Source organism: Leptosomus discolor, chromosome 5 (assembly GCF_034619465.1).
Source record: "Leptosomus discolor isolate bLepDis1 chromosome 5, bLepDis1.hap2, whole genome shotgun sequence".
NCBI classification, from domain to species: Eukaryota; Metazoa; Chordata; class Aves; order Leptosomiformes; family Leptosomidae; genus Leptosomus; species Leptosomus discolor.
In genome coordinates this window covers 62,477,805-62,504,748 of record NC_141395.1, presented here as the reverse complement: position 1 = coordinate 62,504,748, position 26,944 = coordinate 62,477,805, and the positions used below count along the sequence as shown (strand labels likewise).

Here is a 26,944-nt window from a genome sequence, read left to right as displayed (position 1 = left end):
ATGATTAAGACCTTGAAAGGAAGTGAAGAAACAGTTTCATAATAAGCAGGCAAAATTGTTCACTTACGAGCATAAATTTGGTGAAATTTATACCAAAATCATTGAAGTGAAATGCCACCCTACAGTTAGACTACCTTCAGAGGAAGAGTGGGGAATATGTGGGTTTACTGAGTTGTGGACAACTTCAGAGAAAATGATCCCGAGTGGTTAAGGCCCAGCGTCTTGAGAAAGCACTGAGTGATCTCCTGTGTAACTCGAAAAAATGGCTGCTTCCTACCAAAAACAACGTGGTACTTTGTGGTAAAAAAAACTTACACGACACATGAATGTCTCAGGAAAGTAATATCTAGGAAAAGCAGAGAAGTTATATCACTTCTATATTTGGCACTGGTACAATTGCTTTTCCATTGCTGAGCTCTTTTTTTTTGGTGTCCGTAAGCTTGTTGATAAAATGGTAAGAGATTGATCAAAGGACTGGATACTTTGCCTTGCGGTGAGACATTCTGGAATCTTGCTCTGTTTATCTTACCCATGAGAAGGCTAAGACTTGACCTGATCAGAGTGTCTGCATTGGGGAAAAAAACATTGAAAAACTGTTAACAATCTGGCAGGCAAAGATATAAAAAGGTCCAGTGGTTGCTATTTGAAGTTCAAAATTCCACTGCAGATTTTCAACAGTGAGAGTGATTAGCCCCTATGATATCTTAACAAAGGTTGTGGTGGTTTCCTTACCGCTGACAATTTAAAAATCAAGATTGAATGGTTTCTTAAATTATATGTTTTAGTAAAGCACAAGTTCTGTGGCTTCTTTGTACAGGGCATTGGGCTAATTGTTCATAAAAATCCCCTTTGACCTTGAATCTCTTCATTCTCTTAAAGACAATGACTAAAGTCTAGCTAGTCAATTTTTTCCTTTTTTTTTTTTTTTTTTTTTTTGTTGTTATTGAAGTTTTCTGCCCAAAACTTTTTCTCTTACAAAATTCTAATGAAAAATACATATTTTTCTTGGCCAGCTTCTGTTCATAGCCCATCAGATGTTTTTTAACTATGATGACCTTGCAGTCTTACAGTGTTAGCACATTGGTGTACTATGTAACACTGGTGTATCAGTAAGGCTGTATTCTTTGTTCCACTCTTTGGCACCCTGAAGACATGTGCCAGGCATGAGTGTATTTTAGTTGGTTTTATTGAGATACGTATGGGATATCTTTATAGTATTAATTGGTTTCAGGATTATGAAATCTACCCTTTCTGCAATAAGCACAGCTTGTAGTGGTCTTTTAGTTGCTTCCCTCCTCTGAGTCCCATCTGCACACCTCATGTTTACAGTGATAAGTATCTTGGAAACATTTTTGCTAGATCTGAACTGAAATCCAATTACCAGTATTTATGTGGCTGCAATCCCAGTTAGGGCAAGAGTGCTGTTAAACTGGCTATTGTACCAGTAAGCCCAATTTCTGACTTCAGAGAGTTTAGAACACCGAAGACTGCCAAGTAGTGACACAATGACCAGGCAGTGAAGTGATATCAGGAACATAATGAGCATATTAGCCTGGACTGTAAAGAAATTATGTTCAGGTAATGACGACTTCTACTGCTTATTCCTCTGCCAGGCCCTTCTCTTTCTCCAATTGGTTGTGGATTCGTTTATCCATTTCAGCCAGATTTTTACAGAAGTGTAAAAATACCAGACTCTGGTGGTGAGCTGAAGCACCAGGTTCAAAAGAGGTTTGTGACACCTAACAAGTGGGTATACAAGAAAGACACAAATTAATAGCAGTTGTTGTGGTATGGGCTGCAAGACAGATCACAGAAAATCAAATGCTCTTAGTTCTCTTGCTTACAGAGCAACTTGTATTCTTGTGGGGAACAGGCTAGACTCATTTTGTACTGTTGTTTCTCTTGTGATTTCAAATAGTCATAACAATTCACTTAAAACCGCTTCAGCAATATGGCTTAAATACATTTGATCCAGACAAGAGTTAAAGTAATTAACTGACATTTGATTTTACTTGATATGGATCCAAACCATGAAACTTTGAACACCCTTAGAGTTCAGAAGTGTTTCATTCAGTGTTTGGGTACTAGTTAGTCTGTGTTCTCAAGTAACTTTTTCAAACTTAGCAAATTTAATCTCAGATTTAACATAAAAAAGCAACATAGGGAATCAACTCTATAAATGCTTTTTCTTTAAATATAGAGAAGTTCTAGAGTATAGCTGTAGAAGTAGCAAGCAGAACGAATAGAAAATGCGTTATCTGTATAAAGCTGTCTTTGTGTTTCTGTGCAGTGTTCACACCTGTGTACATACTTATGTGGCTGTACAAAACGTTACTTCTGCTGCAAGGACCTTACAGTCTTAACAGACAGCTGAAGCAATCTTGTGCTTTGAGACCCAGAGGATGGTGCTAACTTGGAGCATGTGTGCATTTTTGGTTTTATGATGTGATGACTGTAGTGCTGTAACACTGGTTAACATTTGTGGGCCTTGTGGAAGGAGCGTGTTCCCATGAGGGATATGGCTGGAGGAAACCTGCCTGCCTGGCACACAGAGTTGAGAAGGGTATTCTCAGCAGGGTTGAAATAGAGATGAGTAGCATGATGTTTTACATTGAGTATGATGCAGCTGGTAACTTGGAATGTGATTGACCATGTTTTGTAAGCTTGTTACTTCTTCTTGGAGTCTAATACATAAGGAAAAAGAAGAGGTTATGAAGAAATTTGAAAGGACGTGTATAATGTTTCTGCTGAACACAGAGGCATTCACTTCCTCCTTCAAAGTGCAATCATATGAGAATTGAAAAGACTGTACATGATAAGAATACATTGTATTTGCTGTGTTAAGAAACCAAGATGGAAAGGGAAGACTTTGGGGCAGGGGGCATTTTGTAGGATTCAATTACAGCCTGTGTACATAGGGGCAAAGAGAGAAAGTTTAAGTTGGCATCTTCAAGATGGCATGCCTATGTGACGCTAAAAACGATGCTACGGTATTTGATTTGTTAAAGTATATGTTCAGTGTCCAAGTAATTTAGTAGTAGAGCATATAATGATTTCCCTGCTTTGGGGAAAACTGAACTGACAGAAAGGTTGCAGAAGTCAGTATGCTTCCCATGAAGCTCTGAAAAGACTATAAGCAACACCAATATGGAAGAACACCGATTCCGTGACATTCACTTCACAATAACTTACTGTATGCAAAATACCTAGAAATTATTCACTTTGGTGCCTAAGCAGCACAGTGGAAAGTTTTCAGATTATTTAATGAAGTTTACTGTCTGTATTACAGCATAGAAATCATATTATCTCCTCTTACCATTGTATAAATCTTCAGTGATTTTTTTTGGTTTTGTTTTTGTGTGTTTTTTTTTTTTTCTTAATTTTCTTTTCTTTCTTTACTACATTATCTGATGCATTTTCAGGTTTTTATTATAACTTAGTAACTAGGAGAGCAACAGGGAAGTTCATCACTGTGACCATTAACTATGTAACCATCTTGAACTTTGTTATCCAAATTCAATGTGTGAGTTTAGTAATCATTCATTTAAGTAACAGTACTTGTGTTGCATCTATAATACCTCATATCTGAGGATTTCAGTATGATGAACTGAATCTCACAGTGTTCCTATAAGAAGGAAAAAAATACAGAAATTACAAATCATTTGTTGAGGCTTCCCAGATAAAGAAGAAAGACAGCCTAGATTTCATGGTTTGGGGAACCTACAGACAAGTTAAAATTCTGGGATAAATATATACAACACAAAATTACTATAATATTGAACTCTTTCGTGTATCTTGTGTTGACCTTTAAATGTGAGAGATGTGCCATCCATCTCCTAAACAAATGATACCACAGGATAATGGAGGACCATTTTATGCTGTTAGGTCCTTTTCGTGGGAGGGTGTGTTAGGACAGAGCTATGGCTGATGCCCAGAGAAGTCAGCACAGTTAAAGTTGTCTGCAGAAAAAAGGGTTATCAACAAAGACATCTTACCAGAAATACAAAAAAGAGGTACTTGAGGAGAGTAATGTGAGCAGTCATAGATAATGGAAAATTGAACAGTAGAGTCAAACTGAGACACATTTTGTAGCCAAGAAGTTTGAATTTTAATGGACATCAATGAGGGAAGGTGGACATGAGACCTACATGGCCACAATATTGAGTACAGTAGCCTTTAGCTATACCTTTGGTGTTCAGCAATTGGCCTGTCCCTAAGTCATAATCATATGCATGCTGTACATGAGACCCTTTCAGCTGATTTAAACTCCAAAAATCACTTTGGTGAATAAATTCAGACATCTCACATTTTTATTTTTGCTTTGCTCCTTTTAATTCTTTTGTTATAGTACAGGCTTCTCTGAGGAACCTTGTACAAGGTGGAAATATAGATTTACTGAGAATGAGATGCAAGGAATTCAGAAGTCTACAGGATTGCCTACCATGTGTTAAGCAACAATTGCTTTGGAGTACATGGTCTCATATTATTTGATGTGGTTACAGATAGGCAATCCCGACCGACAGTGAGATGAGGGATGCATCCAGGCCTAGCTCATCATCTCTTTGTTTCTGTTCTTGTATGTCTTTGAAGATGGGGATTGTGAATGAGAATAGTTGCAAGATGAACTTTAGGAAAAGTTATGTCTGAGGCCTTGTGGACAACAGGAGATGGGAACTGGTTCAGGAGTATAACGCAGGGTGTGTCATTACAAAAGGGTTAACAGAGAGCCAAAGAATACATACACCATAGAGGGTAAGGGTGCTAGAGGACTCCAACACTCAGAAAGTGTCCCACTGGTTGAGCTGTTTCACACTGGATTGCTTGTCTTCCCATCCTGCCTGCCACCCACTAGGATTATTTTGTACAGGATTGGAGTTGAATGCTGTCATGCTGAATTTGGTGAGGCATGTGTGGGGGACGGGAGCAGAGAGGGAGTGGGAATGTGGTGTGCAGATGTGCGAAGGTGAGAGTAAAGCTTATCAGCTACTGGTTCCAGAGGGTGGTGGGCTTTTCCTTTTTTTCTTTTCCTGGCTCTGCTGGTGAAGTCATCCATTGAACAACCTCAATTATCCATCCATACAAGATAAAAGTACCAGAGTATTATGTTAGTGTGTGAATACCTTTGAATGTTAAAAATATAACAAATAAATATATTCTGTGCCCTTTTGGCCAGCTGCTCTCGGGGTGGCCTCTATTAAAAAGGTCTTGAGACCCCAAAGACACTTTCCTTCTGTTGCATAACTTTTTTTTTTTTTTTTTTTTTTTGTTTCCAGTAAACCAGGTTTGAACTGGCAAATTTCTGTGAAGTCCTTTAGCCAATTTAATATTTAAAACAGACCTGTTAAGTTATGCTGTTTTCAGGAATGTCTTGAACCATCCTTGCTCTGCTAACCTGCTGTGCTGACTCAGTGCCTGAGAAGGAGTTGACAGCCCATGGGGACAGGGGAGTGTTCTGTGACTCTGCAGAAGGACAGCATAATAAAAGCTCGTAAGGGCAAAGAGTGATACAGCTAAGGTTTGTGTTGCAGTTATCAGCCAAGTAATTTAAAAGAAAAAAAAAAAGGAAAAAAAATTAAAAAAACAAACCTCCAAAACCAGAGAATAGAATTGAAGGCACAGCACCTGGTGACCTAAAATGGTAATCTGCACTAAATGCCCTCCTTCAGTAATGTCTGGTTTTCAGCACATTTTGGGTAGAAACTTGTAGAAAAAGGCTCTTATAAGTTAAAATTGCTACTCTTTCTTTTTTTTGGAAATGATTGTCATGACATTCTCATTAGAAAAACCAAGAAGAGACTGCAAGACAACAGCTGTTCTAGGACCCTGAGAGCTATGGGACAGCATGCGTTGCTAGTGCTGTAGCTGTTCTGCAGAGTTCTCTACTCTTAATATTGCTCTCTTCACAAGTCAGAAATTGCATTAGTATGGTTGCTGGATTTCCATGGACATATCGTTCCAGGTGCATATATCAGGGTGCTGATGTTCTTATATTTTGTGGCTGTTGTGTGCTCATGTCCCCAGCTTCAAACTAGAATTCAGCACTTGGGTTTTACTTACATTGTACTGGTGAACTTCATGTAGCTTGGTCTCTGCTTGCCTGTACCTTTATTTTAAATGTGTGTAAATTCATTAAATTGCCCTACATGCAATGAAAAATATGGAGATTGCATTTCTTTTTATTCACTTGCCAATGCAGATGTATGAGAGAGTGCACTTTCAGAACCTTCCTTTCAAAAGAACTTGTAATCACATGGTAGATAAGTAACACTTTAGAGGGAAGAGGACCTCCAGCCAAAATAATTTCCAAATGATCTTAAAGTGCAATTTCTCTTCTTATTTTGCAGCTAGCTATGGACCAAATCCAATTTGCAAAGGCTGTTTATCTTGCTCAAAGGATAATGGGTGCATCAGATGCCAACACAAGTTATTCTTCTTCCTACGAAGAGAAGGAATGAGACAATATGGTGAATGCTTGCATTCCTGCCCATCAGGGTACTATGGACTCCGAACGCCAGATATGAACAGATGTTCAAGTGAGTTATTTTTGAACCCTTACATTCATGTTTGTAGGAAAGCCATAATTCATGCTCAGTTTTTAAGATGATATGCTGTGGAACTTGGCAATATTTTCACAGATATCTCATCATCATAAAACTTTGCTAAAGAACATCCCAGGTCATGGCAAGATATGTGACACTAAACAGATTAAATAGTTGATGCGTTCACCTACTTTTTATTGTTGCTGTTATTTTTGTTATTATTGCTTTAGTTAGAAGGGAAATTCAGGAAAGAATGACAATGTAAGCAGATATTCCTAGTTTTAACAAACGAATTCCCACTATATAATAATAAAAAGGATTTAGCATTAATTTAACAGTGCCTCGTCTAGGTTACTAGTCAGTGTATGCACTAATGTATGGGTGGGCTTTTTATCATGCTTTTTGTTCCCCCACAAATTTCAGGTGACCAGACACCTCACACCAGACATGCTTTAATATGTAAGTGTTGCTATTTTAATAAAACAGATGTACTATTAAAAACAAACAAACAACCTTTCACTTTTAGTACTGCATTTTATTTGAAAATTTACAACCTGCTAATGTGCAACAAGATTCCCTGTTTGCATGTTTGTGCCTAGAATCACAACTGTTAAAATCAATGAGCGCTCTGGTATCTCTACACATTATTTCACCACTGTCTGGCAGTTGTGCCGATTCATATCGATTTTTTCCATATGCTCATATGTGGAGTATTACCCATATGGATTATTAATCATTGCTATTACCTCTAATTTGTATTTATGGTGTTTTTTTTGTGTATGTGTGTGTCATAGTCTAACCACAATTAGGTCACCGAACCTAAGAACCTGAAGCGAGAAAGAGCTTTTCTTTGCTTCCTGGAATAATCAAGTGTCTGTTAAATGTACGGCACTCTCCCCTTCAGTACTGTGGCATGTCACACGGATGCAATGCGTTTTGAGAAAGTGGGCGCTGGCTTTCACATCACACATAATCTCAAGACCCATGTGAGGTCACTCCATGGCAGTGTGGGCTGGATGACGAGCACTCATGGCTGTGCTTGGACCCGTCCCAGCCTATGCAATGATGTCCCGCCTCTGTTTCCCCATTCCCTGTGCAGGCTCCATGGATATGGTATTCTTCATGTTGTGTTCCCAACTGCTGTGTAATATTGCCAAGTGCTGCCTAATCTATACCAGGTGGCTAGGTTTTGATGAAAATTAAATGAGGCCAGTATATGGTTTATGTATCCCTTCTGTAAAGTAATTTAGGATCTTGGCCTTAATTTTTGTAACACGTTCGTGAATTCAGCAACTTATTCACTTTAAACCTTTCAAAATGGGGCTGTAAAAACTTGCCCATGTAAAAATGTTTTTGAATATAGTTTACAGCTTTGGGAAATATATGAATTTATGTATATTAGCTTGTACTGTGCTTGTGAGATAGGAAAAGTAGTCCATACTGGTGGTCTTCCTTTACTTTCTTAAAAAAAGTTATTTGCAGAAGGTGAATGGTGAATTCAATATAACTTTTTTCATTTTTACCGTTTGCAGAAAGTGGCCTTTTTCTCTGAATTACAGGATTGCTTTTGAAAAGCATCTATGTGAGTTGTGTCCAACCCATATTGGCATGTGTTGAGCACTGGATATTTAACTTGCCCTCATGGCTTTGACAGCCTCCCCTTGTGAGAATAATGATGCAGTTGCATTTACCGACCACTCCTGGTTCCTCTCCAAAGATTTTTGTATTGTATATTTTTATTTTAGTGTAACTGCCAACTGGTGTATTTTTAAATCACATCTTCATTTTTTTTTTCTTGATTTGGTGATCTTGTATGGCACATGCATTGCATTGTGGACACACAGACATTTTGTGGATTGAAGCAGAGTTAAAATAAACATTCTTAAAAAATAGAATAGGTTTCTTCCTACTTGACGTTAGATATTTAGGTATGCTTAGTTACAGACTCAGATAGTATTATCTCAGCTAAAAAAAATAAAAGTTCTGGCTATGTTAAAATCCTTCTGGGAGTTACAGGGCTTGAATTACATAAATTGAAATGGTTTCTGCCCTATTAATGTCTTTATAGGCACAAAAGCTGTTTAACATTTTATTACTGGAACATTTGCCCATTTTTGTTAGGGAAGCTATAGAACATATTTTTATGGAAAATGTTGACATGATTTTAAAAGCCAAACATAGTTAGTGCCAAATGTAACACAATAAATACCACAGCCAAGTGCAGCAGCTCTAAATTGATGGAAATTTTGAATTTTAAGACTAATTTTCTTTTCTACATGTAAGCAGTATGTGTGTCTTGAATTTGCTAAGTGGTTCTAGACTGTTTTTCTAGTAACAGAGAATCATGTAATTTGAGACTGCTTGTCTCTAGAAACCGATGTAGAGTTTCCTGCTGGAGGTGATTTTCTTCTTGAACGCTGAAGTATGAGAATGCAGTACATTTGGATGCAAAACTAGTGTTAAGCTTCCTCTGTAGAATACCCAAGAGAAGAGATACACTTTGTTAATTTTCCAATAAAATTAGTAATTAATGTCTTTGAAGTGAACTGCTCTAACAATAAATAATCTCATGAGACAAAAAAAACAAAACTGAATTAAAGAGTAAGGTGAAATCTGTCACCTGAGTGGTTGGTTTAACATTTGGTCTGTATTCATAGGTACCTCTACAATTTTAGGAGGAGGACACACTCAAAGTTTAGAAATTACAGCTCCCTTCAGCTTTGGTTGGCTACTCCATTTGTTTGGGTTCACCTTCTTTCTCACAGGAGGGCCTGACGTTGCTAAAATTGTACTTTCCCCTTCCATGTGCCTTCAGTATAAGCAAGATAAGGGCAGCCTTTTAAACAAATTGAGCATTTATTAAACATTTGTAGTTCATTCACTGTATAAAGAAAGGTAATTTTTTTAAACTTTGTTACAAAATAGCAACACATTAATATATCATGGCTTGACTATTTCTTACGTAGTAAAGCAAAGCATATGACCTTCTGAGACTATTTAGTCCGTTCTGTTTTAAGTCTGTCAGGGGGTTCAATTACCACAGGGGCAGCAGCATTTGCTTTAAGTGAAATAATTTTTCTGACTTTTTAGAAATAGTTTTCATTACTTCTGTGTTTATTTCCTTCAAATATGGCTTCATCTTTTAAAAACAAGCTTAATATAACATTTGGGATTTTGAAAATTAAGTTGGATGGCCAGAAATTGAGGTCTACCTATCGTTATTTTGTAGGCTTTTTTTTTTTTTTCCTTATCTCTTCCACTCTCTTTTCCTCCTTCACATGGATTTGGATTTTTTTATATGAATTTTTTTGATCTTTGGTCTTAATTTGTATTTTGACAGAAGAGTTTTGTTCCATCCGTCTGGCAACAAAAATCATCACAGTGCTTTGACTTAACATCTATTAAATCTGTTGTAAATTTAGATTTAATAGGGCAATTGCATATTTGTAAAGTACTAATTAAAAACACTATGGTTTGGCATTTAGTTAAAATATCTCAATAATAATGAATAAAAATTAGAACATATCGGAAATGTCTCGCTAACTGTTTAAGTGAATTTATTTTAAAAAATTTCCTCACTATAGTATTTTGTAATTAGACATGTTGTATTCCAAGCATTGCTCTCCATAAAATGGTAGATGTGTGGTAAACTTCAGGAGCTGTTATGGTCAAGTGACTGTGCATATCATTCTCTAGCACTCATGTTCAGCCCCTGCCAAAGTTGTAGCTTAGTAACTTTATTTGTATCATAACAGTAATAAACCTGCAACTACCTCAGCCACATCTGCTTAGGAGGTTAAATAGCTAGCTATTACAGATATTCCCTTGTAGGCTAAAGCTATTTTGCTTATTGTTTTCCTCCTCTTACTGTCTCCTCCGTGACTTTCCTGAAAGTTTTTGTCTCTCTTCTCTTTCCATTGGTTGTTCAACTGATACTCCATCCACTGTAAGAACTGCTTACATCATAGCTTTCTTCAGCTTCTTGCCCCTGTCTCCTGCTCTTGTTAGCACTAGCACAGTCTTTGTCCCTCATGTGTCCTCAAGGTGAGTTATAAAATGTGTAGTCTGCCTAGGTTTTTGAGGTCTCTCCCAGCTCAGGAAATTCTGGAGAGGATTAGCACAGACGGTGGTGTTGGTCAATGGCAGATTGGTGTGGAGTGCCAACAGACAAGTCAGGATGGCAGCATGAAGTTAAGTCTTCACCAGTGCTGTTTTATTGAGCAGCAAGGGAGTGGGACCAGGAGTTGGAAGCAGTGAGTGTGATGGGCATGGGGACAGTCTGGCGACAGGTGATGAAGAGACAGAGAGATCTGAGGCAAGAAGAGTAGGGTGCTGTGAGTCAGAGCTCAGTGAGAAAGGCCAAAGTGTTAGGTGCTTTGGACCAAGCAACAGTTGTCACTCCCCAGGATAACCCACCTCACAGGCTCCTCTGGAACGATGCCTCAATGGAAAGACTGAGACATTCAAAAGGAAAATACTAACTGTAGTGAATCATCATTTATTACTTTGACTCCTTAAACACAAGGGGGCACCTCAAGCAAGGGCCCAATTCCAGTGCAAAGACTACCACACCCTTCAATTTAAGAATGCTGCATTTCCTTCCCCGGCTTCAGTCTGCAGATTCTCTTTGCAAAATATGATTGTTATTTCTCTATCTCGAAGGTGCTCAGTACAGTTCTCTTTCTTATCCTGGTTGTTGCTGGTTTCCACTCTTGCAGATTGCCTCGCATATTCTCACTTCCCTTTCCCATACTCAGCTGCTCTTCACTGGTGTCTGCATTTCATGTGGAGCAGAACTTGCTGCAAATTGTCATCGCTATTAACATTACTAGGAGTTAACCAACTGTCTTTTCCGCTATGTGTATTAGAAAATATCTCTGTTATGAAGGGAGTTGCTGATGGATAGTTGATCACATTCATTATGTTTAGAAAGGGACAATGTGACAATGGAAACAGGACAGAATATGGATCTTTCATAAAGACAAAATAAGACTCATGTAAAATTTTCAAGATATCAGTAAAAATACTTTACAAATGCATACCTACTTTTTACAGTGGAGATTGGACATCTTTGGACCTTAAAATTCATCATATTGCACTTAGTATGAGAAACTAATACAATAAACCTTCTTCTTGTTAAGGTATGTTAAAATGTAAAGCACATGCATCTCAATAATGAGCATTTTATGCTTTGTTTTGAGCTTAAAAGGCATTATTTTTCCCTATAATTCTGCTTATTCTGCATCACCTTATACACTGGTGATAAATTTACTATGGAAGGATAATATTTGTTTTGGTAAAGTTATGCTCTCTGTAATTATAGTATAGAAAGAAGCTGTTTACAGAAGCACATACTTTTTTTTTTTTTTTTTTTGCAGTAACAGGCATATACACCTAAGTCTAAATTTAATTCAATATCTGAATTTGTATTTTGAACTCATAGGCTTTTGATTCCTTCTCTAAAATGTAAGTCTTTCAGTTCTTTAATGCTTATTTTAAAAGAGGAATGACTAGGAGTGGCTTATCATGGCTGTCAGGAAGTCAAAGCAGGTCACAAAAATCTTTTAATATCACTATGGTTCATCTGCTTAAAACGTATCTTTAATTTGGGCATTATTTCTAATCCAGTCTTTCTCCTTCCGGAGTTCTTTAATGCACATTTATCTAGTTCCTATAAATATTGTAAATTTCATCCATGTCAATCAGATCTGGGTTTTTTTGATATTCAAGTAAATGGCAGAGGAACATTTGGGTCAATATAAATGAGATTATAAAGCCTGAATACAGATGTTTTATTGCTGGCTAGCTAAACGCACTTCTTACACATCAGATTGGTTGCCCTAATCTTGACTGAAACATGGCTTGTACCTATTAATTTTTAAAAAATCTGGGGTGTGTGCAAAAACACTTTGGAAGAAAATAATTCCTGAAGTGCCATGGGGTGCCAGAGCTCACTGAGAGTTAAGGAAAAGGGGACTTAGTCTCCTAAGTCCTCTACATAACTTATCTTTTGCCACTCTGTTTCAGTAAGCAAGTTCCAAGATCTTTTAAATACCTGTATTCGGATTCTTTTCTGACAATGACCTTTTTTAAGGGAAATATTATGATCCCTTTTCTCCTCTGTGGAACTAAAGAATATGATCCTTCAGTTGGGTAGGTTTCCAGGCCATTGACTGAGCTCATGGAGTTATGTTTCTTTCTTGACCATATTCTGTAACTGCTCTCAAGCATGGAGGCACTTCTGCATACTATAATCTACACTCATACTCTACTGAAATGTCAATCATTCAAGTTCTTAGTCTGCTGTCAGCCTAAATTAAAAGATTGCATAGCATCAATAGACTTTCTATTGGAGAAGTTATCTATCTTGTCCCATAAATCAACATTTCAGAGCTCTGTTGAAGGGTTAAGTTTTTGTTTCACTTTTTGTCTGAACACTGAAGGTACTTGAGCAAAGCACTTCTGTATAATTTCAGCCCAGCTTAGCTTCACCAGGCAAAGTAGTGACTTCTCTTCCACCCTTTCCCCAGGGAGGTGAAGTCATGGAGTTGTGAATTTGTAACCACTGCTGTGACAGCTTGTGATTGAAAATGGACTTCTATAAAGTTAGCTTTTCTAACTTTTGGAGTAATGCTTTTATTCAGTTCGCACTTTTCACTTTATAAATATGTATCGTGAAAGATCATATCTCTTTAGGGTTTTTAAGATTAATTTTGCCCATTAAAGTCATTGCAGTGGGCTTGGTCTATCTGATGGGATAAGAAAGTTAATGGTTTAAAACTGCCTTTGCTGAATCAATTAGGACCTTTGCCATGGATTTCTGTGGGATCAGAATGTTGTTCTTTTAGCATTTACATACAACTCTTGTGGGAAATAACATCTTAAAAAGTGTCATCTGTTTAGAAATAGGCTGTGCTAATCAGACATACCAGCAGATTTCTCTGAGCCTCCTTGAGTGCTTTTTGAAGTCCAGTTACGTGAGGATGGAACCAGGGGAAGTTGTGTGGTCTTCGTATGGAGGTGGCTTTCAAGGGTGTTTTATACCTTTCAGGTGAAAGGATGGAAGAAAATATTTGACTTTCTGACTTTCCTAAGATAGAATCACTGGAAAGAAACTATGAGATCGTGCTAGAAGAGTTGCGATAAGAGCGTTATGGTGTCTGAGGGGTACTGGCTAAGCAGGAATAGAAGGAATTTGAGGTCTGTTAGGACACAGACCCTTGGGGGAGACACTGCAAATGGAATACAAGGGAAGGAGGAGGTAGGGACTCAAGTGTCTGCCCCTGACCTACAGAACTGTTGTTGCTAGCTAAATGGGAACAGCAGCAATGAAGCACACTTTACTTCTTCACACTCAGATTCTGAAGATTAGTTTTCCACCTCTGTCATTGTTGCCCTGCAAGTATAGTAAGCCTGCCAAAGGTATGTGATTGCTCTTTGGGGTTCTTCTGCAGGACTGAATTTGTCAACTCTTTCTCCCCTCAACACCGATTTTATCTTTCACGGTGTCTCAAGAGCTTTCACTTCCAAGCTCCTCCTCCTTACTGCTTCTAAAATCTCCCAGGCAGTTACCCTTGTCTATCTGGAAACCTCTATGGGCATCATTCTCTATTTATTTTCAAATTAAAAAAAAAAAAAAAAAAAAAAAAGGCAGCATGTCTGAACTGTCAGTTATGCATTATCTATTTCTTTCCTCTAAAGAGCTCCTTGCATCTAGAATCTTAGCTATGTTTGGCTCAAGTTTTTTGGTATTGTTTCCTTTGAGTTTTTTCTTGGTATTGTAAACTTCTAGGTAATCTTTTAAGTAGAATAAAAAGGGTATACTAGTCACATGGTTTAGCTAATGAAACTATACAGAAAATGAAACCACTGAATTGGTGAGAAAAGCAATTGTATCTATGGCTAGTAAATTGAAGTAATAAAATTGCTTTTGACTTTCTCCAGATGAAAAAAGAATGTCTGTCTTGTTCAGGTTTATTATAATTATATCAAATTAAATATATATAAAAATATAAAAAGCTAACTAGTTAATTTAAAGGGGATTTAAAAGGATTTAGATAAGGATTTTTAAAAGTAGGAAAGATTTTACTTTCATTCTCCAGACTTAGCCATAAGATGCTGAGATTAGAAAGTTCAAAGTGTTGAAAACTGTGGCAACCAGAAGAAAGCAGTTCGAGTCATTGAGTTTAATCAATATTTCCTTGGGTTTTATTATATAATTTTTTGTAAAGGATAAAACAATTTTTTCAAATGCTGGGTTTTTTAATTATTGGATATTACATCAAACAGCTTTTCTGTAGATTTCGTACTAGATTATTCATTTATTATCCAATTATTTAAATAATAGAATGCAAAAAAATTTAAGAATCTGCTATATACTTCCATTAAGACCTATATTTAATGAAGTTTACATAGATAATGATGCTAATTAACAAAAATAAATACAAAATTTGACACAATTATACTTATTTCCAAACCAAAGTATCTTAATATTCATAATGGTGTATCAACTTTCTTTAGGAGTCCAAATAAAAATGTGTGCTGCTCTTTATCTATAAAAGTAAAGGAATTTAAAGAATTCATTTATTCTAATTTACTGACCTCAGTCATAGTTAAAATAATTTATTAATAGCACTTTCATTTTTTAAAAGAAAGAAAATTTGCCCCCAAAGCATTTAAACCATGTAGTAAGATGAAGCTAGGCACCAAAAGTAATAAACTCTATGAAATTTTCTTTATTTTATAACCACTGCTGTGACAGTTTGTGATTGAAAGTAGACTTCTAGAAAGTTAGCTTTTCTAACTTTTTCAGAACTGCTCTTCTTTAACTTTTCAGTTTAATTTATTTAAATTTTGTAAAAAATCCGTGCAAAACTTAGCTACACCAGCACCTGCATGGTTTGAAACTGGTATGGAGGATGTCAGAAAGGAGCTATATTCATTCCCGGTTGATCTTCAACTGTGCTGTGGTCTATTACTGAGTTAAATTATCAGTTTGATTAGCACCTAGTAACCCCAAGCATTGTGCTGAATATCACTCTTGTGAATTAATGTTTTAATTTCAGAATTCTTAAAGTATTTCTAATATTCTTTCGATATTTTCCCCTACATTGCATCTGAAACAGATTAAGTAATAGGCGTTTCACTTTTGAAGTAACTCATCTTCATAGGAAAAAATTGAAAATAAGCTGTCTTGGTGGAAATCTCCACCCAACCTTCCACCCAGAACCCCTGCTAATGCCTCCAAAATATTATCATGACAAGGATATCATGACTGTGAGACAAAAGAAAACTGGCATAGAAGGTAAAGCAAAAAATATAAATAGGATAAGAATTTTGAAGTATGATCAAGAAAACGAAAGAAGATTGATTCATTTGTTTAATGTTTAAATACGGGGTGTTCACATATGTACTGTTAAATAGCAATAGTTTTATGGAGGGTGTCCCCAGCCAAAGGCGAGGCAGGCTTTTGCCTGCTAGGTGTGTTTATATCTTATCAAAAGGCAGCTGGTACCAAAAGTTTTTTGTTAATCCCTCTTCCAGCCAAAAAAGTTCAAATGGAGTAAACTCTAAACATGTTACTCCCAAAGATATTTTGAAAGCAATAGTTAAAACATTATTTCAAAAATATACTTCCGTCACTTTGGATGTGAGGGAGGATGCTAACTTTTCTTTTAATGTTCTGCACCTCCTAATTGGACTACATGATTTGGAAAAACCTTGGTGTCTTTTCAAACTGTCTTGTGGGGGTGGGCAAGAGCCAAATGTTTTTTCTGAATATTTAAACACACTGGATATTTGATTCAAGCATTGCAATTAATAAAATGCTTGCAGTCCATCTTGAGTGTAACAAACCAGATTTACAATTAACTATTGTGTTACATCTTCAGAAGAGCTCACAGTACTGTTTTGCTTTGCAAGACGTGCTAATCTGGGGAAGTGATTTTGCAAGGTCATTGTATCGGCATTGATCTGTTATTTGGAGACTGGTTCAACACTTGTGAAAAAGAAAGTATAATTCTTGGGAATGTTCTATAAACTGAACTGCGGATAAGAAGACCAACTTGTGCTGCTTATGTGAACAGAAGTTCTAAAAGCCCTTTTGAGAGGTGAGGGACACAGGAGTTGGTAACATGCAGGTTATGTGTGGTTGTGTCTAAATAGAGCCTGCAGAGCTTACCTTTGGCAGTGAAAGACTTCAAGCTGATGTTCGTGTTCCTTCTAACCGAAGAAAGGTGTACCAGCATTTTAAATCTTTTTTTTTTTTTTTCTTTTCATGCAATCTGCTTAATTTACTGTCCAGTGCCACAAGAAATCTGATCTAAAAAGCCTCATACTTCCCCAATTGTTAACAAAGAATAATTTTCCACCGCCACCCAGTTTAACTGTTATGGTATGCCTTATTTTGGCCTGCTGAAGTTCAAGAATAAATATTAAAATCTGTTTTATAAAGACTGGCTAAATTTCAAGTGTTGTTAGGGGATACTTACCACTAGCTATTTCAGAAGTCCTTATGGTTTGTGATTTTTTTTTTTTCTTTAGAAAAGAATGAAGAATAAATGTATGACATAAGTGACCAAAAAGATTAGTATATTGTTACATGACATGAATAACAAATGCTTCTTGCTGTGACTGCAGATAGCTGAAGACAGGATACAGTTAATGTAGTTTATATAAACTAAGTATGTTAGCTGAAGGATTAGATTTTTTTACATTAATTTTAGTGTTCGTTACTGTTCCAAATATAATGGCTTTTACTTTTTAATCTTTGGAACATTTTTCCCTGGCATTTTTTTGTAGGTATGTGTGAGAGACTTTCATAAGCCTCCATGTAAGTATTTCTGCTTTTCAGGTGTGCATATGATTGTTCATATCTAGTTCATTTCTAAGTTGCCATGTTTTAGTATGGAATAGGATGTTTCTGAACAGTCTGTTTCTGAGTCTGTAATCTATTGTGGATGATATTTCTCTTAAATTTTCAGAAATCCAGTATTTCATGAGACAATAGTTTGTTGGGTTTTTTTTGCTATTGACTATAGCTTTATGTCTCTTAGTCATTTAATAATGGTTATTTTTTATGGATTAGCTGCTTTAATAATGGAGAGAAGTTATATCCAGAAAAATTGAGGCTTTTTGCGTTGTAGCGGATGCATATGTGTAGTTACAGACATCAGATATAATACATGAAAGCATTCATTCAGCTGTTTGTAGGATCAACTCATGGAAAAAAAATGTAGCCTGCTTTCAATGACAAATAATAAACTGAAGACAGTACATATAATACATGCATCCTTCCCAAAATAGCTTGTTGCATCTTAGTTTCCTCAAAGTTACTTAATCACAAAAATAATTTACATTGAATGTTTTTCTTCAAAAAAGATGTAATTAACTCAAATATCACTTAACTAGAGATTTTATCTAAGTTTTGATTTAAAAAATAGGATTAAAAGGATGTAGGGGAAAATGTTGTAAATAATTACAGTTCACCGTAATTTCTCTTATAGAGCAGACAAATTTCAGGATGACCATGTTCCTCATCATAGCACTTCTGGTTTTGCTATTTTATTGCTTTATAAGTTTTTTCATTTTTTCTCTTACCCTAACTTAGCTGTCTCACTGTTCTTATGATCCTTTTGATTCAGGATGCAGAATAGAAAACTGCGACTCCTGCTTTAGCAGAGACTTTTGTACCAAATGCAAAACTGGCTTTTACTCGCACAGAGGCCGCTGCTTCCAAGGATGCCCCCCTGGATTTGCAGCCTTGGAAGAGCTTATGGAATGTGTGGGTGAGTCTTCTAGCACAGCTATGCTGCTGAAGTAGCTCTTTTGCCAGGTGTCTCGGTTCAAATATGGCACTATTTTTAAGCTGATGCTTAGCATTTCCTGTCAAGAAATATTCACTAATGAATTGTGTCTGGATTTCTTTACCTAGAGTAATAGTAATAAATAATTATTTAATAATGATTATAATAGTAGTAGTTTTTTCAAAACTGAAATACTGCATTATTGGGTATGCCACTCTGTTCTACATCAGGAAGTACTGTCTTAACTATAAAACACCTTGTATGGGGATTTATAACACAGAATTTGTTAGATTTCAGGAAGGCCAGTTGTTGCATTAGAACTTTAAGTCAGTGATGTTCTTGTTGCATTCTTGCCCTCATACCCGCTCATTTTGCTTCTTACTAAGGCCAGGCAGATTGAATTCCTGTAACTTCTGGGCTTCAAATTCACTTTTAGTTTCTCTACAGCTCCCTCCCTTTTCCATTAGCAAGTAACAAAAATAAACCACCAAATAGGTATTTTTAGTAGAAATTTACTTTATAACTCTGAGCCAGTGTTGGCAGTTCTCACAATATTTGTGGAGTCTCAAAATGTGGTGTTTTATCTTGAAACCTGGGAATTGTGTCGGAACAGACTTCTTTCAAGAGTATTCCTCGCATTTCATGATGGACAGGACCTAGAAGTATGAACTCTTAAGCTATGCATTTCATGTGAATTCGAGTTTGGTGACAACCAAATAGGATTTATTTATTAAAAAGAGAAAAATTTAAATCAATCTCATGGTTTTAGGAGGTCTTTTTAATATTTGTGACTGACATGATATCTTTACGTACAGATTGATAGTCTGATGGTTTTATGCTCAGAGTAATGCTGGTTAAAAAGATTCTTTCAGGTTCTGTAAGAGATCTTAATTTTGTTTCTAAGTTTTTTGTCTATTAAAGAGTAAAACTTTCAAATGGTGCTTTCTAATAGTGTATTCTAATTTAAAAAAAAAATTAAAACAAAACAAACAAAAAAAAAGCCCAGAAAAATTTCTCCCTTGTGTTTTCTTTTGCTTTATCAGAAGGCTGTGAAGTGGGTCAGTGGAGTGAGTGGGGAACTTGCAGCAGAAATAACAAAACATGTGGATTTAAGTGGGGCCTGGAAACAAGAACAAGACAAATAGTGAAGAAGCCAGCGAAAGACACGATACCATGCCCAACCATTGCAGAATCCAGACGGTGTAAAATGGCCGTGAGGCATTGTCCAGGAGGTAAGTGTAGTCCATGCCACAAAAATCTTTATGAGCTTTCCTTAACTGAAATCCTATTTCTAACTTTAAAAATGAACTTTTTCATCCCAGCTGAATGGGAAATCCTGTGTCTGCTCTGCCAGCCAAGGCTGAAAGGCAGCAGTACTACAGCAGCCCTAATTTGTGCAGGAAGACTCCAGGGAAAGGCTCAGCGTGGGAGGGATCAGACTCTCAGTAGACCGTGAAACTGTGTTTTTCCTGGCTTTTTCAAAGAGGTGCCTTATGGAAGAACCAGAACGGGTTGCAGTTTGAGCTTCAGCATGAAAATGAGAGTGATGGTGGAATAACGAATTGCTCTGCACATGGCAGGAAAGATTATGATTCTAAATCTCTCTTCAGGTGGCACACCCGGTGCTGGTGTGTTGGGTATTCACATTAAGTGAAGTTAGTTACACATGGCATTGTTAGCTGGAACTATTAGCTGGAGTGTGTTACTTGTTGTGAATACTGTAGATGAGGCTCAAACTACGACAGATGTGATACAAGCAGAATAGTGATAGATATCAAGCTTTTCAGCATGAGACCAGCTTATGGCAATTAACACAAGTAGATAAAATAAATAATCAGATTTCTTTATCATGATGTTCTAAGACTTAAGTAGTGATGCTGATTTGAAAAAGGAAATGGAGTTTCAAATTTGTGTTCAGTTTTGTAGACCCCAAATTGGAGACACGTTGCTGGTAGAGAGGAATTTTTATTATGTTTTAAATTGAAATGATTAACATTTCACTTGTGCACACTGAACACTTAGAGAGTTTTCAGAATTTGTAGAAGAGGTGGGTGATCAACAGGTGATAAAGATACCATTCCTTTTGGAATCATAGGATTGAAGAAAGATTCAGGCTTGAAGGAACTTCAGGAGATCTCTAGTCCAACCTCCTGCTGCTACTCAGTGAACCGTGAGATCCGACAAATAAAAAGGAATAAAGGGTTGCAGAGTCCTGAGAAAAGCCATAACCTGATGAATAAGCTAAAACTGAAACAATGTTAGAATAATAGTTACATAAATAAGTTTGCTTCATGTTCTGGGATTGTTGACTATGTCTCTCTTGGCTTGAATATACTGCCCACCAGTATGTGTGAAAAGTTTTACCTTACAGATTAAGTCTGTGCAAGCTTCATTTTTGTCTTTAGGACCCTGACACAATCTGGAAGAGAATACAAAGTTGGTTCTCTGTTATCCAGGTTAACTGAGTCTGTTTTGCACTCTTCCTCCCTGCCCCGCTCCCTATACTCATACACACGTCCATGCAAACATAGTACACAGTCATAGTGGCACCGGGGTGCATTGTACAGCACAGTTAAGCTGCAACTAAATAAACCTCTCAAAGACATTTAAGAGTGGAACCTTCAAAATGAACATTTCTATAGGAAGGAAGAAGAAAAGGTAAAAACCAAGGCTGATTTGGGCTGCCATGGTATGCGTGTCATGGTATCTTAGAATGCGAGTCAGCTGCATCTACATCAAGGCAGCTACACATACCAGTGCTTAGAGCCTGCTAAGGTGGATGAGCTGTTCCTGTTACTTCTAATAAACTCTGAAGCCCAAATGAGGTTAATGATCGGAGGAGCCCCATGCATCAGTACAGGTTGGAGGGTCCACCTGCTGGACAGCAGGTCTGAGGAGAAGGACCTGGTGGGTAAGTTCTCTGTGGAGAAGTTCTGGTGGACAGCAAGTTGACCACTTGCCAGCAATGTGCCCTTGTGGCCAAGAAGGCCAGTGGTATCCTGGGGTGCATTAGAAAGAGTGTGACCATCAGGCTGAGGGATGTTATCCTTCCTCTCTACTCTGCCCTGGTGAGGCCATATCTGGAGGACTGTGCCCAGTTCTGGGCTATCCAGCTCAAGAGAGAAAAGGAACTACTGCAGACAGTTCAGTGGAGGGCCACGAAGATGATTAGAGGACTGGAGCATCTCTCTTATGAGGAAAGGCTGAGACCTGGGGCTGTTTAGCCTGGACAAGAGAAGACTGAGAGGGGACCTTATCAATGCTTGTAAAGGGTGTCAAGAGGATAGTGCCAGACTCTTTTTTTCAGTGGTGCCCAGTGACAGGACAAGGGGCAACAGGCACAAACTGGAACACAGGAAGTTCTGCCTGAACGTGAGGAAAAACTTCTTCATTGTGAGGGTGACAGAGCACTGGAACAGGCTGCCCAGGGAGGTTTTTTCTCTGGAAGTATTTAAAACCCACCTGGATGTTGTCCTGTGCGACCTGCTCTAGGCGAACCTCCTTTAGCAGGGGGTTTGGACTAGATGATCTCCAGAGGTCCCTTTCAACCCCTACCATGCTGTGATTCTGTGAACTGAGAAAATGTTTTACAGCATTTTTTTCATTACGTATCAGGAAAATTGTTGCTGCATATAGAAACTCAGTGTGAAAGGCTCGTAGTACTCTTTCATAACCATGGGCTCCTCTCTTGTCCTCCCACGGTATGGAATTCCCTGCCCATGTTTTCAGAGATAAAAAATAAATATGTACAAAACTGCAGGTTTGAACACTGCACACTGAATACTGATGTTTAATACTGCTATTGTGCCATCATATAAAACATATAAAATGCCAGAGTTTAAACTCCTTTCTCTCTCCTAAGAAACTCCTGGGAGGGAGGGGAGTGTGTTAGTGGTGTTTGAAGTGCCTAGGTTAAGTCTTCCCCAGGCCTGGTTATTTCTGCCTGTGAGGAAGCCAAAGAGGTTGTCCTGTTGGAATCCTGCTTCACAGTGTGTTTAAATTATGATTATATACATAGGTATGATTGTGATTATATACACAGCTGTCTAAGATCCCATTCCTTTATCGTATTTAATTTAGTTAGCAGATCGCCCCATTAGACACTCAAAATGTTTTGTTGCTTATTTAATCACTGTGAAGTAGTGGGAGGCAGAGACACTGGTTACAGGGAAGCTTAAATCAAACAGGTCCTGGATGCTAAGGAAGAGGTTCTGTGTTTTTAAAAATATGGCATTCTCCTAATGTTAGAAATTTTGTAACTGGACTTTTAAACTGAGGAAGTAAGAGAAAAATGTAAGGTTAGCACTACTGGGGGACTGAAAAACCATAATCCCTGTAAATGTCAGTTGAGAGGCTGTTAATAAATCCTTTCTTCCTATAATAAATAAATCCTGTTCTCAGTACATAAACTTACACAAATGTGTAGGATAAGTATTGGATTATATAGCTGAGATGGTTGTAGATTGTAATGGATTAAACTGAGCACAGGAAGTAAGGATATTTTTGGTAGAACAAGGTCAAATGAAGTGCTTTTGGCACATGCTTTCTACTTCTGTGCATTTTACAGTTACTATTTATGGTCCACACTACAGAAAAACTTCTGAAACAGATTTTTACATGTTTGCAGAGAAGTGGGGTTAAATTCAGTTTTCCTACTAAGTACTTCAGTTTCATATTTATCAGGGATTGAGATGTTACCCATCTGGCCATATAGCTGTGGTAGAAATCTCATTGATGAGGAATAATTCTTTATTGCTTTCTCAGTATTTGCAGAGTTACACAGATACAAGCTGGAATACAAGTGAAAGATGATTTCACGTCTTTCCTACAGAAGCCAGCAACAGAAGAGCATGTTCTATTTGATTTCAAATGTGCTACTCAGCGATATTTTCTTATTGTCAGTACTAAGTGATTTAACTGTTATTACCAGATGGGATTGTCACATTTATGTATCTGTTCATGTTATGTATGTCACCCTGTGGCTTGGGTGTAACGTGGCTCATACTATGAGAGGTTAGACTTAGAAAAAGATGACTTGGTTCATTCAGGCCACCTCCTACCTGTGCTGGTCCTTTCCCGATACAGAATTTCCTCTTCTTTAACTCAAAAAGAAAGAAAAAAAAATTTTTAGAAAAGAGTGATTGCATTACAAGCAATGAGGAAATTTGCAGCTAGAAATGTTCTATGGACTGATAAATCTTGGTCTTGAAGTTTTCCCATATATACATTATCAGTATTATCTTTTTACCTCTTATTTTAACGTTTCCCATGTTCACCCCAATGATTACTCCTCTTTTATTTGTACCCTTGAGGAACTTGCAGATTCCTCTCATGTTGCATATTAAATATTACACAGGCAAGCAAAACAGTGCTCTACTTCTTTCTGTCTTCCATCAGACTGCAATTCTTCCATCTGATACATGAATATTACTCTATGCCAAACTCTATTGTTTCTAGTACAAATCACAATGTCATTTATGAATGCTTATTTCAGACATCAAGAAAGAGAAATGAAGATGGGATGTATGTCTGCATTAATTTCCTGAGCTCAAAAAGGGGAAGGCAGCAGGACAGGTCATGACACTACAGTGCAGGGGAGCTCTTGCCTTCACATGGGGGTGTAATTGGATGGACTTTGTGCTGGTTAATTGGATTTTGGGGGCTTTTTATGCAGTAATCTTTCTTCTTTCTATTGCTGCAATAGAATTTAAGACTTGTGGAAGTGTAACAGTAAAATTACCTAATCAGACTTTCTGTCCTTATACTGCAGTTACATTTCATTATTAATATTCAGAAATTACGACTGAAAAGACTAAATGATAAAAGACTATATACTTAAATACAAAAAGCTAATATATATTCAGAACTGCAGAATGCATGTTAACTAAGTAGTGTGAGGTTTTTTTGTCTAATAAGGTACTAGTGATATGGCAAACAGGGTGTTAGTGATCCTGGTTTTCAAAAAGTATTTAAGGTAGGATAGACAATATTTAGACTAAAACTGTACATAAACTTTGAAGACACTACCTATACTCTTAGAGTATACTAAACTAGCATAATTTCTAATAGAAGCCATGTTACAGATATAGTTATCTCTAACAGGTAAGTATTTTTCCCGTCTTTAAAATGACATATTTCATCTGAGAGTGAATGTTTTAAAACTGCTGGCTTTAACTTGTCAACCTGCAGTAAAAAGGGTCAAAAATGTTCTTATGTCATCCTCTCACTCCCCCCGGAAGTTTGGTGCTATCTACATTTGTTTTCTTTTGAAACCTGTCAAAGCAAATCCAGATTTGTCTCTAAATATAAATAAAGATTTATTTAGAAGAGGTGAACTGGAATTATTGAATAATACAGGTTGGAAGGGACTTAGGGATGTTACATAGTCCAACCTCCTGCTCAGAGTAGGGTCAGGCAAGGTGGTCCAGGGCTATATCCAGTTTGGTCTTGAAAATCTCCAAGTGTGGAATCTGCACGACCTTTCTACTCTAATGTGTTGCAGTACTTTATAGTCTTCATGGTGAAAAGGTTTTTCTTTATGTACAATCTGAACTACTCTTATTTCAATTTGTTTGATGTCTCTCATCTTCCCACCGTGCACCATCATGCAGAGCCCAACTCTATATTCTTTATGACCTCATAGGTACTGGAAGGCTCACCAAAGCCTTCTGTTCTCCAGGCTCAACAAACCCAGTTCGTTTGGTCTCTCTTCACAGGGCAAGTGCTTCAGCTCCCAACCATGTGGGCGGCTCTGTGCTAAACTCTATCAATATCTTTCTTGAACTGGGGGACCCAAAGCTGTGTATGATATTCCGGATGTGGTCTGATGATTGTCAAATAAAGGGAGATTATCACTTTCCTTAATCTGCTCTCAGGCTGTATTAACAGGCCAGCCGATTGAGGGAAGTGATCATTGCTGCCAGGGCACATAGCTGGCTCATGTTTAGCCCAAGTTTCAGCAGGACCCTTCAGGTCCCTCCCAGCAGAGCTGCTCCCCAGCCAGTCAGTACCCAGCCCATATTTTTTCAGGGTGTACTTGCTTCCCAGCTGCAGGACTTTGCACTTGTCTTTGCTGCATTTCATGAGGTTCCTTTCAGCTACAATGAAACTCTTCTTCCTAAGTGTGAAATAAAAAAAAAAAAAGAAAAAGCTCAAAATAAATGTAGCACCAAAACTCAGTGAGAGATCTTTGTGTTCAGGTAGATGGTTATGTTCTTTTGAGCTTTTTGAGTACATCTACACTGTAGTGCCGAACGTTAAAAAGTTTGCAAGCCAGGATGCTTTTGAGACTTTCATTTGTATGTTGGACTTGTAGTCGGTCTTAGTGCACAATACTACAAACACCAGTCTGCCCTTTGAGAGTCAATGCTAGGGCTTTCTCTGGCCGGGTCTCAGTAAACATAACCACCATATGTTCTGTCTCCTGTTGGTCATGTTATGTTGCCATAAGAACAGATAGCCTTAGTGGCAAAGACTGGTCCAGAAACAGCAAGAACTGTTGCTTTCTCCACAAGGACTGTTGAAGACTTGGCTAGATTGATTCAGTAGACTGTGTAGTCACCATCCTTGGAAGTTTCCAAGACTTGACTCTACAAAGCCCTGGACAATCTGGTCTGAATGGTCTTGATTCTACTGAGAGTAGGAAGTTGGACTGGGGACCAACCTGGATGATTCTATGGCTGTGAATGGCAGAACATGCTGTGGGTTTAGGCTGAAAGAAAACTGTTCTTCCTGTTTGGGCTTTGCAAAATTTCTGATATATTCTACTTTCAGTTAGAGAGAAGCTGGAATGGCTGCTTATAGGGAAAAGGAACAAAACAAGTCTTTTCCATGTTTGCTATAGTGCTGAGATCTCTTAATTTGACCTATTTTATTGATATTGAAATAATATGCAGAGTATATTATGTTTTGAATATAATGCTGTTATTTCATACATTTATGAGTTTAGCTTTAATCAGATGAAAGCTTAGTTGGAAGTGTTGATTTCTTAATTTACTTTATTTTTATTTGACCTGTTCACTTAATTGTCTTTGGCTGAAAACCGCACACTTGTAATTTCAAAAATCTTACGTAGGATCTAAAAGATATATAGCCCAATGTACCTTTATTTAAGTTAATGCACTATGGCAGTCTAAGAAAACATTGAAAGGCCAACAGAGGAACTAGAGAGATGTGGATGTAGAACTGTGTTTTAGAGTTGCTTTGACTTTTCAAATCTTAAAGAAAAGTCTAGTTTAACTTGTTGACATTTTTAGTAACTTGCGGATTTCATTCCATTGTTAGTTAAGTCATGACATAAATGTATGTGTCAAGTTATAGATAATGAGACTACTTAGAAAAGATTATCTTATAAGTTGAGGCATGATCTGAAGAGGGATGGTAGCAAACAGAAAGCATTGTGCTTTTGGGAAAGATTACAAGATTTAGAAACAGTGAGATCTTACTGCTTTGGTTTTTATTGCATGAATCTTGAAGGCATTGGAATTTTATTTATCACTGTAATACTAAAAATAGGTTTTACGAGTCTTATCAACATTTTAGATAAGGCTGTTGTACATGGAATTTACAACAATGTACTGTCATTGCCTACTGGAGCTCTGT

General features: G+C 37.3%; 1 protein-coding gene across 1 annotated transcript in view; it reads left to right on the top strand.

Moving 5' to 3' along the window:
• The window catches only part of RSPO2 (R-spondin 2), a 109,954-nt gene that overhangs the window by 48,499 nt on the left and 34,511 nt on the right, over nt 1-26,944 (top strand). The window contains exons 2-4 of the mRNA XM_086465776.1: nt 6,345-6,533; nt 18,182-18,325; nt 19,387-19,575. Coding sequence (XP_086321902.1) covers nt 6,345-6,533; nt 18,182-18,325; nt 19,387-19,575 — 522 coding nt within the window. The remainder of the gene's footprint in view (nt 1-6,344; nt 6,534-18,181; nt 18,326-19,386; nt 19,576-26,944) is intronic.